Here is a 16,492-nt window from a genome sequence, read left to right on the forward strand (position 1 = left end):
TATTTGTTAAAAAATCTAGAAAAATGGCCGAGAAGGAGAAAGGGTCAGGTGTATCAGCTGATCAAATAAGAGAGGAGAGAAAACAAAGAGCTATGCTGGGACCTCTACCTCAAGATTTTCTTAGAATTCCAAGTAAGACGTTGAAGCATTTATTTGGTATAGAATGGGATAGACCAATTTTTCAATATGTTTTATTACTACACCTTAAATTTTTTTTAGAATAAAATGAAAGATTAGGTATTTCCACTAATATTTAGAACCCTTTAGATAAAGGCAAGTTATTTAAAAGCTCTGCGCGTTGGCAAGGACATCCAAGCTTTTTATTTAAGGAGGTGGGGAGAGGTTTCAGAGGGGGGGGGGGTAATCTATAGTAAATGCTAAAATGTTGGGCGGGGGGAGGTTAAACACTCCTCACCAGTACCTTGAATGTCCCTGCACAGTTGAACATCCGTACGATGTAATTGACGAGGTAATCCACCTATCAATCTATTTAGTTGAAGAGGGACCTATAAATTCTGAGGACAAGGACCATCAGATGGCTCTAGCCCTGCAAAGACAAATGGACCTCAGAGAGCAGAGACAACACGCTCCACAGGTGAAAAAAACTTTTTAGGCATAATACTTTCATGACGGTTTCCCTCTCATTAAACCTGTACCACAAACGACCTTTTAGAAATTTTCTGAAAGTATTTCTGTGAATCCATTTCTTATTAAAACCCGAAAATGTCTATGATTGTAACACTAACATTTATATTGTAATATAATCCGCGACCGTGGCTGATCACGTAGAGCATCCGCTCGTCATAAGGGATCTCAAATCACAGCCCAACACCGCGTCGAAACTAAAGATGTTTAAAATGCGTTTTGCAGCTGGCAGACTTTAAAGTTCATAGATTTAAGTAAATAATCGATCCTTGGAACATTGTACCCTACAAATAAATCTGTCTGTTTTAAATCTTATCTTGCTTTTTCTGACCCTCAAAATTGAACCTATAGTTTATCTTATTATTATTCAATTATTAATGAGAACTGTTTTCCCGCCTGTTTATCTTTCATAATTTGGTTCTAAACCAAATATTTATTTTTATTTTTTAATTTTTAATAAAAGAATTTCAATGCTCAACAAAATTAGACTTTATTGGGGAAGCAAATGAGGTTTACTTTTGGGGTGTATTTTCTTATATCTAAAAAAAATTGGATTTGGCCTCCAGGTTGTCTCTGGACTGGTAAAAATGAAAAAAAAATTTTTTTGGAAGATATGCATCTTTTATCTTCAAATTTGTTAATAACATTCAAAAAGATGCATATTTTATTTAATAATTTGACTTCTAACTCTTCAAAAAAAAATTTTTTTCATTTATACCTGTCCAGAACCAACCTGGAGGCCAAATTCAAAATTTTTTTTAAATATAAGAAAAATACACCCCAAAAGTAAACATTTTTTAAAATAACCTATCCTCTCACTCCTAAGACAAAGGCTATGCTCCCTGTTTACGCTTAAGTGTCAGATCCGACCCCTCCCCCCTTGCTTTGGTGCTTTCACATAAAGTGCCTGTTAATAACTAGACCCCGCTCCCGGCCTCCCATTTTTTTTTATAATAAATTGAAAACAATGGGGAGGGGGTTCTTTTTTCTTAACCTACCCCTGCAGGAAGCCATAACATAAACATAAACATAAACATATTTATTAGGGCATAAAAATTAAACAAACCCTGTTTGCCTACCCAATATCCTAACCAAACTTGACCAAAATTAATTAACAAACAAACGAAGTCTTCCCTCCCATTATTTTCGAGAGGTATCAGTGCTCTACAAGGTACTTTATGTAAAAACGCCAATCATTTCTTGTTTTCTCTTAGAGGCTGGATAAGAACGTGACTGGCAGGTTAACTATAACTATTGCTGAGGCGAGACTTTCTAAGGTAATATTCTTAAAGCATATAAGATCAGGGAGTGAGGGGACATTGGGCTGTTTATTAAACTAGTCCCCAAAGTTTTATAATAAGGCTTTCTTTTTCGTTGGCTTAACAAGTTTGTGGACTCTTATTAAATTTTGATTGGTTGGTTCATGAAGTTAAGTGTCCAAACGTTTCATCCACTGATTATAATCTACAGAATGGGTAATTTTGTTAATCATAATTGGGATTGTACGACAATATATCGATCATTGTCGTATCACCTACTTTAAGAAAAATTTTTAAGACAAGTTTTTGACAAAGTCCAAAATTGGTGTGGTAGATATTGATATCTATCTTTTAGATATCAAACTATCTATCTAAATTTGTTTCTAGAATTATGGAGTAACACGAATGGACCCTTATGCTAGATTAAGGGTTGGACACCAAATCTACGAAACTCCAACGTGTACTAATGGCGCTAGGAAAATGGACAATGGACAGCTTTCTGTGAATAGTAAAATTAATTTATTATTATTTTATTTTTTTGTTATTCGTGAAAAATGTCTGTAACACGATACATGATTTTTCAGTATGGCTCAGAACCAGTTATAATCAAGTAGATATTTATATGTTTCGAAGCCATACTGGAAATTATTTGTTATTGTTTTAAGTATTAAACGCCGTGGTAAAGTCAAGCTTACATAAATGTACATTGTACATGAGAAAATACTGTAGTTAGAAAAATGATACGGTGAAAATATGGGATGCACATTGATTTATCATCCATGTAACTTTAATAAAGTAATATTCATCCCTTGGTAGTTGAAAAATTTTGGGTATACGAATTTTTTTAAGGAAATTAAATTGACCATTGAAATGTGACCAACAGGGAACCTAAATGGAACAAAACAATAAATTGTTTCACAGTGCGAGGAACAAAATACATTGATGTGGAAATTTATGATGAATGTACTTTTTCTACAGGTAAGAACTATTTTAGTGTGATTTGATTCATTTATGTGATGTCTTATACGTTACATTATATTTAGATACTAGCGGCTGCGCCCCTAGAGGCCTCTAGTGTCAATTTAAATGTTTTGTTTTTTTATTTCAATTATGTAATTAATTTCTATGTTGCGTTCAAGTCACTAAGTAAATTTTTTTATCTCGAATTTTTGTGTTTTCTCTTGGGAGGGTGGTGGTACCCTCCCCCAAAATCGTTAAAAACCTTCCCGGGACCAATGAGAAGCTACACTGTTAAGGAGAACCTGATCGGTTCTGCGGTTAGCGAGATCCTTCGGTACAAACATACACACAGACAAACAGACATCCTGTTACTTTATTATAAGGATTGACATAGATAACGGTATGTTTGTTATCTGTTATCTTTAAGTTGTCTTATGTCCTGGGAAGGATTCTATAGATAAGATTTCAAGGGAGAAAACCTTGACCCTCCCAAGATAATCAACCCTAAACTAGAATACTCCCCCTTCTCAATGATTTTAAAAAAGCTTAGGTACTTTTTGAAACTAAAATCTAAGATGCTGGGTTAAACTTCTCTAACCCCACTTTTTATTGTCCCTACACCTTCTGCACAAACAGAAATCCAGCAGACATCCTGTTACTTTATTATAGGGATTGCACGTTGAAAACTAAAATGTGATGGTATTTTCTTCATTAAAAAAAAAATGGTATTAATGATTTTTTGGTTTTATGACTTACTCATTATTACGTGTGGGTGGAATCCCTTGTCTATAGAAGAACAAAAGAACCATTGTTAAATTTGTTTATTTTCATTTTATTACCAAACAATTAAATTTTGTTAGGTAAGGTTTGTAAAAAAAAATGTGGGGGTTTTCTATGTTTTATAATGTTTTATTTTTGTTAATTACCGGAAATTCTATTCATAATTTTAATTGAAGGTAAAAACGATGATAATTAATTTATATAACTCATTTATACTACGTCGCGCATTTTTTGGGTTAAAGCTATTAGAACATAAGATCCAATTTTTACAGATTTATGTGAATTTTTTCACACTATTAAAAAAACCAATGCTTTCTTGTCATTGGTTTTTATGGTCCCAAAGAACTCTATATTAATGGTGTCCAAAAAGTTTTCTTGTCTTGTTAAATTTAGCTTTCCTTGTCGCTCCTTTTTTTTGGAAACTAATGTAAGATACTTTTCTAGTTTTCATTGGAATGTAAACAACACTGGTACCCAACGTTTTATAACTACGTTATCATGTTCATTAGTTCAAAAACTTTTGGCACTATGGTAAAAACTGTCCCCATCTCACCTCCCCCTCGTATATATATTCTTTAAATGGAAACGGTCGATACTGAAAAGGTCATCTAAGATTTTAAAATTATAATCATTAATATTTCTGACCTGAAGCCTTTGTCTTAAAAGTACAAGAACCTTTTTCTGTAATTAAATGTTTTATACCCAAAATAGAATGAAATTAAAACAAGTTTTGTTAGCCCTGAGCAGCCTTAGGCCCATGCTAACCAAAGTACAGTGTGTTTTTTTTATGAGAACTTTTTTGAAAGCAATTTTACCCCACTTATAGTTATCAGAATTTAATGATTAATGGCTTATTTCTTCGTTTTTTAATGCAATTAATAGAACAACAAAAAAAAAATTTTGTTTTTATTTAAAAAAAACAGTTAAATCTAAAATTCAAAACTTAGGTGTCAACATCTAAAAATGGTTTTAGCGCATTTTTCTTATGCTCAAATATTTAACCTTTTTCAAGAATGGCTGCAAAACATTTCAAAGTTTAGATATAGAGCTAAAAATGTTTACATATACTATTAGGGACATGTACTAGAACATATCAAAGTTTAAAGGTCATTTCTAAACCAGGGAGGGAGTACTGGCTTCCCAAAGTCGACTACAGAAAATCAAATGTTTTTCTTAGAAGATTTAGGCAAAAGAAAAATGTGCTAAAACTATTATTAGATGTTGACACCTAATTTTGAATTTTAGATTTTACTGTACTTTTTAAATGAAAACTGAAACTTTTTTTGGTGTTCTATTAATTGCATTAAAAATCGAAGAAAATAAACCAATAATCATTAAATTCTGATAACTATAAGTGGGGTAAAATAGCTTTCAAAAAAGTTCTCATAAAAAAAACACACTGTAGTATTAATTTTACGCTTTTTTTATTTCAATATTCGTAGAAAACTATGTGTGATACACTGTCATATATGATTTTTTAGTATGGCTGAGAACCGGCTCCGTCGGATATAAATTGATTTCGAATCCATACTGGAATTGTATTGTTGGGGGGGGGGGGAATACAGGGATGATTGTCCCCCTCCAACTTTGAAATTCCTCATTTTACCCCCTCAAAATGATTAAAAATACATTATATTACCCTCTCAAATCTTTGAAACCTCTTATTTTCCTCCTAAAAAAAAAAGCTTGGACGTCCCTGCTAGCAAAGATCTAAAGACATGGACCAAAACATTTCTTCACATCTTATAGTTGGATCTCATCGCTGTATAATTACATGTGAACAGTATAAGACAATGGCCGATAAATTGAACTCAACTTAATGAACAAACCAATAAAAATTCAATAAAAGTTTCTGAATTCTTGAGCTTGAATAAGAAAACCTTATTACAAAACTTTGCGGACTAGTGTAATAAACAGCCCTTCCTGATATTTAACACAAAAAAAATTAAGTGAATTTTTGCAATTTTATCTTGACTCTAGCTGTATTGTATAATTACTTTTGCAACAAAAGTAAAAATATATATTACGAAATTGGGGATTTACCTAATACGTTATTTTGGTGACGATATACATATACTTACATACGATGTACTTGAAAGCGAAGCTTTTCCATAATTTAGGTAGATTAATTCGTCCGTAACGGATAGCTCTGATCATAATTCAGGCTTGTTAAAATCGTCTTATGGAAGTAAACTTTTATTAAGGCATAATTCAGAAAGCATGATAACTCTATGACCATTACCCTTAAGTAATAGTATGTTCATTTTAAATGTGTTGTTTTAAGTTCTTATTAGATTTTTTAAAATTTGCTTGCAGCCAAGATACCTGACATATAAACATTTATGTTGTTGTGTGTTATGAACAAGTGTTATTTATATCCAAGTACAATAGATATACCCAATATGGATTGTATGTATATCAAGATAATTCATCTGACTCATTGCAGACAAAAAAACATTGTTTATTTTTGTTTATATACGAGATATATTCAAGAAATAGTGGAAAGAATATTTTTGATGATATGATTTTTATCCTAAGAAATTTAATTATTTATAACTAACTTATTATGTGGTTTGTTATGGGCTTCACATTATACGAAAAAAGAAATTTTCACAATATAATTTACCCAAATAAGCTTTTCCTAAGCAATGCAACAATTCATAGCTGACTCATAATGCGTATAAAATGAAAAAATAATGCCCTTACGTACTCAAATCTGTAAAATGTTTGGACCAATGACATGTCTGGGATGTACCTTTACTATTCTCCTATTGGCTGATTTAGACATTATGTCTCTTAGTTATCTCTAATCTAAATACAAAGTAAATCTAAATTAAAAACACTTGAAATAAGCTTCTGTAATATGAAGATTTAGTGTTGACGCTTTTATATTATATAATACAAAAACTAATTAAAATAACAATGTTTGTTATACAAGAGGGGTATTTTCTTTGTTATTAAATAACACTACACGCAACAATAACAATTATGTAAAATATTGAATAAGAAAAGAAAAATAGAAATTTAAAAAGTTAAATACAAGGACAATCATTAAGCAAAATATTTTTTATACTATACACTTGATGAGCAAATTGCTTTACTTTCAGAAATACTAGTAGGTTCACCCATGGTGTGGTGTTAGTTTCCCCACTCCCCTAATTTTTTTTAGGGGGGGGGGCTATTTTTTTGTTTTGAAGGTGGGAGTATCCCAACCTTCAAGAAAATAGCTAAAGACTACCACAGGACCAGTAGCTATATTCAATGAAGAGTAGAGCCTAATCGGTTCAGCGGTTACCAAGGTCTTAAGCTTCAGACAGACAGACCTATGAAAAGCCTCTATAAAATAGAGAACTCATTTGGTTTCGTATTTGTTAAAAGCTTAACCTTGATTTTTTTTCCAGATGCGTTGATAGCCCATGCCTCCATTCCTATACCTGAAAGTGTGCTTTTGGCACAGGTAATTACATTGTTTAAATTTAGTATAAAGAATGTTCGTAAGTATATCTATTTCTTTAGATTTTCCGAATCATGGAAAGAAAACGAAGTGGCGGGTTTCATCGTATTTTCACAGTAGCTTTATTTTAGGTTAGCCCCGCAGGGCTAGAGCAACTCGCAGGGGCTAGAAAAAGGGGAAAAGTCTTTTTCCATTTTTCGATTTCCCTTATATCTTGTTCTTCAGACCAGTTATGAGGTTTATACCTATTTTTTATCATAAACTTTTTATTGAAGGAGCTCTGTGATGACTGGTGGCCTCTCTCTGGTCAGGAGGGAGAGGGCAAGGAGGGTATGATACATCTGGTACTCAGTATGCAGTTAATATCCCCCCAGGTAGATATAGATAGGAGGGTATGATACATCTGGTACTCAGTATGCAGTTAATATCCCCCCCCCCCCCCCAGGTAGATAGATAGATAGGAGGGTATGATACATCTGGTACTCTGTATACAGTTAATATCCCCCCAGGTAGATATAGATAGGAGGGTATGATACATCTGGTACTCAGTATGCAGTTAATATCCCCCCCCCCCCCCCCCCCCCCAGGTAGATAGATAGATAGGAGGGTATGATACAACTGGTACACTGTATACAGTTAATATCCCCCAGGGAGTAAGGGAGGGGACAATGGATCGAATATTCAATCTTTAGGAGTCTCTCTCAGACTTTGGGGACTGGCTTAAAGGGAATGTGCAAGAATTTAGCAGTTTCTGACTGAGTTTGGGGACTTGCGCAAGAAATGCCGTTACTCGCTATGTTAGTTTTGAATATATATAGTTTTGCAGACAGAGAGTAGTTCAAATATAAATACACGGCCCCCCTCCCATACTATATTTCACTCCCTTCATCCCCACCTCCTTTTTAAAAGTAGACGAGAAAGGGAAATGGAGAAGGGAGGTGGGGGAAATAAACAGGATAAAAAGGAAGGCGTGCGGGTCATATACTTGCCCATCCAGCTACACGCCTGCCTGCCCCTTTTTTCCGTGTTCACATCACTTGCCCCCAAATCTCTTTTCTCTTTCCCTGTCATCTGAAGAGATCCAGGGAGATATTTCTAGTAATTAATTACAGAATGGTTATGTCAGTCTGTAATACTGGTAATCTTATTTTCAAATGATTGCTTTTTTTCTTGGAACTTTTTTCTTAGTTTATGGTTTTCTAGATTTAATCAACAATCACTTTACAATTTCCACCATATTTTCGGGATTATTCTGGTTTTCATGGCCTTTCTTCAAAAACTCCTAAATTGAATTAATTGCCCATTGTCCCCTCCCTTACTCCCTGAATATCCCCCCAGGTAGATAGATAGACAGGAGGGTATGATACATCTGGTACTCAGTATGCAGTTAATATCCTCCCAGGTAGATAGATAGACAGGAGGGTATGATACATCTGGTACACTGTATGCAGTTAATATCCCCCCAGGTAGATAGATAGATAGATAGGAGGGTATGATACATCTGGTACACTGTATGCAGTTAATATCCCCCCCCCCCCCCCAGGTAGATAGATAGATAGGAGGGTATGATACATCTGGTACTCAGTATGCAGTTAACATCCTCCCAGGTAGATAGATAGATAGGAGGGTATGATACATCTGGTACACTGTATGCAGTTAATATCCTCCCAGGTAGATAGATAGATAGATAGATAGGAGGGTATGATACATCTGGTACACTGTATACAGTTAATATCCTCCCAGGTAGATAGATAGATAGATAGGAGGGAATGATACATCTGGTACACTGTATACAGTTAATATCCTCCCAGGAAGATAGAAAGGAGGGTATGATTCATCTGGTACTTAGTATGCAGTTAATGCAGTAACACACAAATTAAAGAAAACAATAAAGCTACACACTGAAAACACACACTAAGACCAGGGGCCGCTATTCAGCCAATTAATTCAATTTGAAATTGCCTAAAATTAATTATTTTGTTGGAGTAAAGTTGGAGTAAAACTTGCACTAACTTGCATTAACCAGCCTCTAAGACAAACTTAAAATAATTTTTACATTTTTGTCTGGATGATTATGGGCTGATTAACTCTCCTAGATTGTAGGGACTCTAGTGCTATTCTATAATAATCTATGAATCTTATATTATCTGTCTAGGCCGGAGTGCAAGTACCTACAGTGGTTCCTAACGTATCTGGTGGCCGTCCAATGACCTATCAGCCCACCTATTTGCCTCAACAAGGACAACAACCACCAATAGTTCAACAGGAATTTTTTTCTTAGAATATTTAATAAAGAATGACATTTCTTTGAAGGGAAATACAAAATTATGGGGTTTCTTACTTTTTTTTGCAATACCGCAACTATTCCGGGATCTAAAGGGAATAGACAATGACCGATGAATTAATGTACATTTTACATCCCCATTGATCATACGAAAATTACCCCTTCTAATCTACAGATTACAATTAATGGTTGAAACGTTTGGATACCTATTTAATTTAACCAATTAAAATTCAATTCAAGTCCCCAAAGTTGTTAAGCCACCGAATAAGAAAACATTATTATAAAACATTGGGGAATAGTGTAATAAATAGCTCTGTCTCTTCCCACCCTGGCAACGATTACAGCTCAAAACTACTTTGGTGCAGATTAAATAATATGTAGTTGTCTACTTCTGTAGACGAAATTGGCTGTTCTCAGCTAATGTTAAGGATTGATATTCGTCTTGGGAAGCTTTACCATCTCAATGGGCATTACATTAGCTAAATCTTTGTCTTTTTTACCCTCAAAGGTGAATAATATTTAAATAGATGTAGATATACGTATATTGGCAGGGAAAATTTTTCGTTAATTTAGGTTGCTAATATGGACCTTATTTATTGGTCAGTTCATTCATCCAGTAGGATGGTAGGGTATTGGGTAAAGGGGGTGGATAGGGGTAACGCTATTTTTGCTAGCTTTAAGCATTTCTTTATCTTAGTACATGAAAATGCAACATCCAAGTAATAATATATCGATCATATGAATCATGTCATGTTACCTTCCATGAAAAAATCCATCTAAGATTAGAGTAAAACAACAGAGGTGGAAGGGGTTAAATAACTGTATGTCCTAACCCCGTTGACCCTGTGCCGACTTTAATTGGATCTTTAAATATCAGCCAATAGCATCGGAAATATTATCACAACAAATTGTTACAAAAAAACAGAAAGCAATTTGCTATCAGACGAAATTGGTCCCCGAACACTGGATCCAGGTAGTTGTCTTGGATATATATCTATATTTAAAGATTTTTTTATCTAAGTAAAAAAAATGTGCAGATACCTGCCCAGCCAGCTGAAATGTCGCCTGAAGATGTTGAAGAGTTCAGTAAAATGTTTCCTAGCTTAGATAAACAAGTCATCAAGGTACATAGTTGCTTCCTTTAAATATTTGACCTCTACAGGCACTTTATCGCTAGATCTCTCTACACACCTTGAAACATACTCCGCATCTTATAATTGGGATGTAAAGCTTCCATTCGCCCGATAGACAACCAACATTTTGACTGCACGATCTTTGTCTGGAAGTCCTAAAAGTGTATGGTAATGGTTTGCGCATGTTTACTCTTACTATTGATGCTTCGTGCCTGACATTTTAGCGTCTTTAGTATGCTGTGGTGTGGTCCAGCCTCTAACCAGACACCTCCCAGTCAACAAGTCAACGCGTTACCATTTACGCTAATGCCGTGTTTGTTCTTTCTATATTAATCATTTACTTAAGTTGTATTATGTACTTAAGGTGAGACAAGTCATTAAAGGTATCCAGTTTTTATAGATAGATTTTTATCAATAAAAACTAGCCCCCATCCCCATATTTTAAGTACAAAAATCTTGCAATCTAGTAATCTATGTACATATGTATCTAGGCTGTGTATTCTGACAACAGTGGAAACAAAGAAGCAACTGTGAATGCCTTACTTCAACTCAGTCAATAACAGTAATCTATTTAAGTTTATCATTCGAATGATTACCAGGGCCGTGCCTCAGCCGCGCATAAGCCTCAAATTTAAACCTGCTTGTGTGCAAAAGATAACAGAATTCTGAATTGGATTGCCTGTTTAAGAACATGTTAAGATATCCTGCGAAATTTCAAAGTTATTATATGAAGATTACATTGGGGCTACACGCGGCTGACGCGCGGATGCCGAGCCCTGATAAATATTTAATGCTTATGTAATTTTCTGTCCAACCAAGCACTGTTCTGATTTGTATTGTAATTTATTGTAAAAAATCACGATTCTAATCATATATTAATTCTAACAATCCAAAGATATTCTAAAGTCATTTATTTAATATTATTTTATCTTTTATAATCGATTTTTTTTCTTAAAAAGAGTAAATACTAGATTTATCATGTTCATTGCATTTTATTAAAGAATTAATCTACGTCAAAAAATTGTAAATAAAATTCACAGATTTTTATAATAATGGATGATTATGATTATAAAGTTATAAAATTGTATATACATGAATTATTTTCGCAGTTATTTTGGGGAATCCCTTTTATAATATTTTTCTTTGAATGGATATTTTAAATTTTTTTTTGCACCTTTCATTTTTGTATCTTTAGTTTTTTAAATATTGCTCAGCTTTTTACAGTTCACAGTAAAATGTTACTAGAATGCTATACAAACTAGGAAATATAGGAGCTTAATTGGAGCCAAACGGCTGAAATAAAACGTTTAACAATTTAATAGCTACTAATTTTGAAAGTTCTTGGTTTTTAAGATAATTTTGGTTCAAGCAATATTTTGCCGTTAAATGAAGTAGATCCATTTCTTTTGGATAAGTATTTTTTTCTTAATTAAAATTTATTTTGATGATTTTATAAAGATCATATTTTATTTTACAACTTAAGTTACAAAAAAAAATAGGGAACAGTCCATTTCGTGGCAATGTCCCTTAAGGGGCGATTCGTCGTATTTTTAATGGCTTTTGATATGTTATATTATGTTAGGTTAGGTTATATTGGGTTAGGTTATTTCCCTACAGGGTTAGGCAATTGGCCCCGCAGGGTTAAAGCCCCCTGCAGGGGCTATAAATAGGAGAAAAGCTACTTTGAAAAAAACGAAGAATCGCCCCTTAAGGAGCGTTGCCACGAAAGGGACTATACCTAAAAAATCTTTTGAGAATATTTTATCCTGTCTACACGTTCAGTACATTTCTAATTTATAATAATTTAATAACAAGTATAGGATCATTCACAAAATAGAAGCTTAACAATAACAAATCAGTTGAAAATACATTGACAACTATAGAGGTATGACGCTTATCATTATTTAGAAGTAACAGGATCTGTGTGTGTCTGTCTGTGCTGAAGGATATCCCCAACCCCTGGACCGATATGGTTCACCTTTACAATAAAGCTCCTCATGGGTCCTAGGAAGGTTCATAACTATTTTTGGTATGAAGAATGCTTATTATAGACGTACTTACCTTCTAGAAGGTAATCATAGAGATGCAATGATTAAAACATATTTCTTTATCGTCCTGGGAATGCCAGTTTAAAGTAATCTTTTAGTTGTGTCATAAAGATGAACGTAGTGATTGTATCGTTACAGGAATCTTAATTCAAGGTCATTGATCAGTCAGAGCTATCCAACGTGAATACAAACACACACAAACCCCAATTAAAAGATAGCTTCATTTCATAAAATGAACATAAACTTTCTCTGTTCTCAATAAATTCCATTTGGCTAAAACACTTCAAAAAGTTTTAAAAGTCATGATTTTTATTTAGAACTTTTATTTGAATAGAATTAATTTGATTTTTTTGTTTATGAAACTAAATATATAAATACACACAAGTGGTATTCAAACAACGTAGCTATCAAGTCTGAAATCTAAAGCGATTTAGGCGTGGTTGAAATATCCTATCAATTTCAAACTTTGCATGTTGATGATTTGAAAAAAAATTATACTTTGCCGTTGTCCTGAAAACATGATTTTTGATTTGGCAATTCTTAAAGCGATTCGGCAATATTTTAATTGTTGAATCTTTAAATAAAGCTTTAAAACGCTAGTATATCATTATTAAAGACTCTTTAATTTACATCAAGTTTTTGCTTAGATTTTGATTAATATTATCTATAATACAAAGTAGAACGATGTTCGTCTGTCTTTTTGTTTGTAGCGAAGGATCTCGCTAACCGCTGAACCGATCGGGTTCTCCTTTACAGGGTAGCTTCTCATAAATCCCGGGAAGGTTTATAACTATTTTCTTGGGAGGTGGGACACCCCCCAACCCCCCCTAAAAAATGAAAAAGACCTCCCCAAAAAATTTTTTCTTTTAAAACTAAAATTGAAATAATGGGGTCAACTAACCCTCCCCCCCCAAAAAAAATCCCCCCCCCCCCTCAAAGAAATTTTTAAAAAAAATTTTCTTGTAAATCTAAAATACGAAAAATTTGTTTGATCAAACCACTTGGGCCAAAACCCATTGAGGCTAGGGGCGAAGCCGCTAGTTCAATATGTAAAGTGAAATCAATCTATTTGTCAATGTTTGTTTTTCAACCTGGTAAGCTTTGCTTTTATGATTATTGATATTTTCGTCCTTCAAGCAGCTTTTTTAAAAAGTCTTTCAAATTTCTTGGTTAAATTTTAGATCTTACAAGAAGTATTTTTTTTCTGTAACATTGTTTGTTAACTCATATAGCTATTCGTATTCAGTGTATTTAATAATTTTCGAGTACTTGTAACTTTTACAGGGTTTCCATAAAGCAGTACATTTTTTTGTATTGAAATATTTATTATTAGTAGAACGGGGGATAGGTGGGGTTACAATTTGAATAGAATAGACCTATAAAAGCATAGGGGTGGATTTTATATTATAATATTTTTTAAAGATCACTTCTAGCCCATTGACTCAAAGGGCCAATGGCCTAAAATACACATTATTAAGTATAATCGGGTATAGTCCCTATCGTGGCATCGCTCCTTCAGGGGCGTTTCTTTGTATTTTCACAGTAGCTTTTCTCCTATTTCTAGCCCCTGCGGGGTGGCTCTAACCCAATATAACCTATCAAAAGCAATTAAAAAAAAACGATGAATCGCCCGTATAATCGAAAATGCAGTACTAAATTTATGCTGTATTTAATGAAGTTAAATGTTTATAATTTTCAAGCACGCTTTAAGTAATTTGGTAAGGTACTTTTATTAAAGATAAGTTATTTTTATTTGGTAATTTCTTCTTATAAAAACTTTTAACATCCTAATGGATTATATTTATAAAATTTTATGAGGTTATATGTACACTTATAGAGATGATGTAGAAAAGCAAGTCCTTCCATGGTTGTAGATTTTGGAAAAGCAGGAGCTGCTATTCAGCCAATTAATTCTATTTGAAATTGCCGAACATTAAATATTTTTTGAAGTAAAGTTGGAGCAAAACTTGTTTTTTTCTTGTACCTGAAAGGGAAGTGGGTAAGAAGGGAAGAAAAAAGGGAAGGGGGTTGATGGGAAATTTTCCTTTAGAATTGTTTGTCAGAATAGCATTCCCTTTTCCCTGGAAATTGCTGAAAATTAAATATTTGTTGGAGTAAAACTTTTTTTTGATATAACTGAAAGGGAAGTGGATAAGAATTGGAAGAAGAAAGGGAAGGGGGGTTGTGGGGAAATTTTCCTTTAGAATTGTTTGTTAGAATATCATTCCCTTTTCGTTGTTAAAAACATACACATATTTAAATCTTTTCACACACACATACACCTTTCACAAATTTATGCACACAGGAAATATTTCATAACCAATATCAAAAACAAATAAGCAACTGATTGAATGAGTGTAAAACTCAGTCAGTCAATCAATGAGGGAAGAGGGTACTCATGGAGATAATTATTGTTATTTAAAATGATAACGCAATAAAATTTAAGTGTATTAATTAATTTAAATATGCTATAACTTCCCTAATTATTGTCTGCTTTTAAGCAACAATAAGTTCTTTTAATTTGTTGACTATACCTTTTAAAAACTATGTAATACCATTATGTCGATATTTTTGATTTAACTGTTTTTTGTCGACAACATATATTGATATTATTAAAGTTTTATTTTATCAAACGACATTTATTACCAAATAGTAATCTTACAACGACATTATACAAAATTTTAAAAGTTCTTGGAGCCTCTTTGATAATTTTATGTACGTAAAAAGTTTAAAAATAAACTTTAGCATGCTTTTAAAATGTTTCTACAATATTTACATCATAGAATAAATTGTCATATTTATATTATATTTTATTCTTAATAATTTTTGAAATTTCATCATTACGTCAGGATTTAATTTTAAATTCTAGAGCATGATATTTCTATTAATAAAAAAAAAATTAACATTTATTTAAAACAATCCATGACAATTGTGGATTGTTGTCTTCGCTTTAGGTTGCTATTTCCCCTGTCATTAATTGGTCAGTTGGTTTATCCATTAGGTGGGGAGGAGATTAGTTTAGAGATTAAATCAATTTGAATCTGGGGTAAAATAAAGGACTAGTTATTTATCGCATCGTTTTATAGACAGCTTTTAACGGATAGTAAAATAAAAAAAATAAGATTTATTCCAACTTTGTTTTTCTTTAATTTCTTACTCTTTTTTTTAAAATGATTGATCTTAACTATAATCGAAAATGCAGTACTAAATTTATGCTGTATTTAATGAAGTTAAATGTTTATAATTTTCAAGCACGCTTTAAGTAATTTGGTAAGGTACTTTTATTAAAGATAAGTTATTTTTATTTGGTAATTTCTTCTTATAAAAACTTTTAACATCCTAATGGATTATATTTATAAAATTTTATGAGGTTATATGTACACTTATAGAGATGATGTAGAAAAGCAAGTCCTTCCATGGTTGTAGATTTTGGAAAAGCAGGAGCTGCTATTCAGCCAATTAATTCTATTTGAAATTGCCGAACATTAAATATTTTTTGAAGTAAAGTTGGAGCAAAACTTGTTTTTTTCTTGTACCTGAAAGGGAAGTGGGTAAGAAGGGAAGAAAAAAGGGAAGGGGGTTGATGGGAAATTTTCCTTTAGAATTGTTTGTCAGAATAGCATTCCCTTTTCCCTGGAAATTGCTGAAAATTAAATATTTGTTGGAGTAAAACTTTTTTTTGATATAACTGAAAGGGAAGTGGATAAGAATTGGAAGAAGAAAGGGAAGGGGGGTTGTGGGGAAATTTTCCTTTAGAATTGTTTGTTAGAATATCATTCCCTTTTCGTTGTTAAAAACATACACATATTTAAATCTTTTCACACACACATACACCTTTCACAAATTTATGCACACAGGAAATATTTCATAACCAATATCAAAAACAAATAAGCAACTGATTGAATGAGTGTAAAACTCAGTCAGTCAAT

At 32.8% G+C, this 16,492-nt stretch overlaps 1 protein-coding gene across 1 annotated transcript; it reads left to right on the plus strand.

Annotated features, from left to right (window-relative positions):
* The first annotated feature begins 1 nt into the window (after position 1).
* On the plus strand, positions 2 to 13,384 carry LOC145328920 (toll-interacting protein-like). Its single transcript, XM_080172872.1, has 10 exons — positions 2 to 132; positions 495 to 595; positions 1,860 to 1,922; positions 2,292 to 2,378; positions 2,786 to 2,882; positions 7,046 to 7,101; positions 7,374 to 7,472; positions 9,254 to 9,361; positions 10,417 to 10,506; positions 11,007 to 13,384. The coding sequence occupies exons 1-10, from the start codon at positions 24 to 26 to the stop codon at positions 11,073 to 11,075; spliced, it is 879 nt and encodes a 292-aa protein (XP_080028998.1). The 5' UTR covers positions 2 to 23; the 3' UTR covers positions 11,076 to 13,384.
* Positions 13,385 to 16,492: the final 3,108 nt, after the last annotated feature.

The sequence above is a fragment of the Acartia tonsa genome, chromosome 9 (genome assembly GCF_053477335.1).
Source record: "Acartia tonsa isolate MP-2025a chromosome 9, ASM5347733v1, whole genome shotgun sequence".
Taxonomy (NCBI): Eukaryota; Metazoa; Arthropoda; class Copepoda; order Calanoida; family Acartiidae; genus Acartia; species Acartia tonsa.

Coding starts and splice junctions, on each gene's coding strand:
- LOC145328920 (XM_080172872.1), top strand. CDS start 24: ATGGCCGAGAAGGAGAAAGGGTCAGGTGTATCAGCTGATCAAATAAGA. Junction 133..494: donor AGATTTTCTTAGAATTCCAA/GTAAGACGTTGA, acceptor CAATCTATTTAG/TTGAAGAGGGACCTATAAAT. Junction 596..1,859: donor AGAGACAACACGCTCCACAG/GTGAAAAAAACT, acceptor GTTTTCTCTTAG/AGGCTGGATAAGAACGTGAC.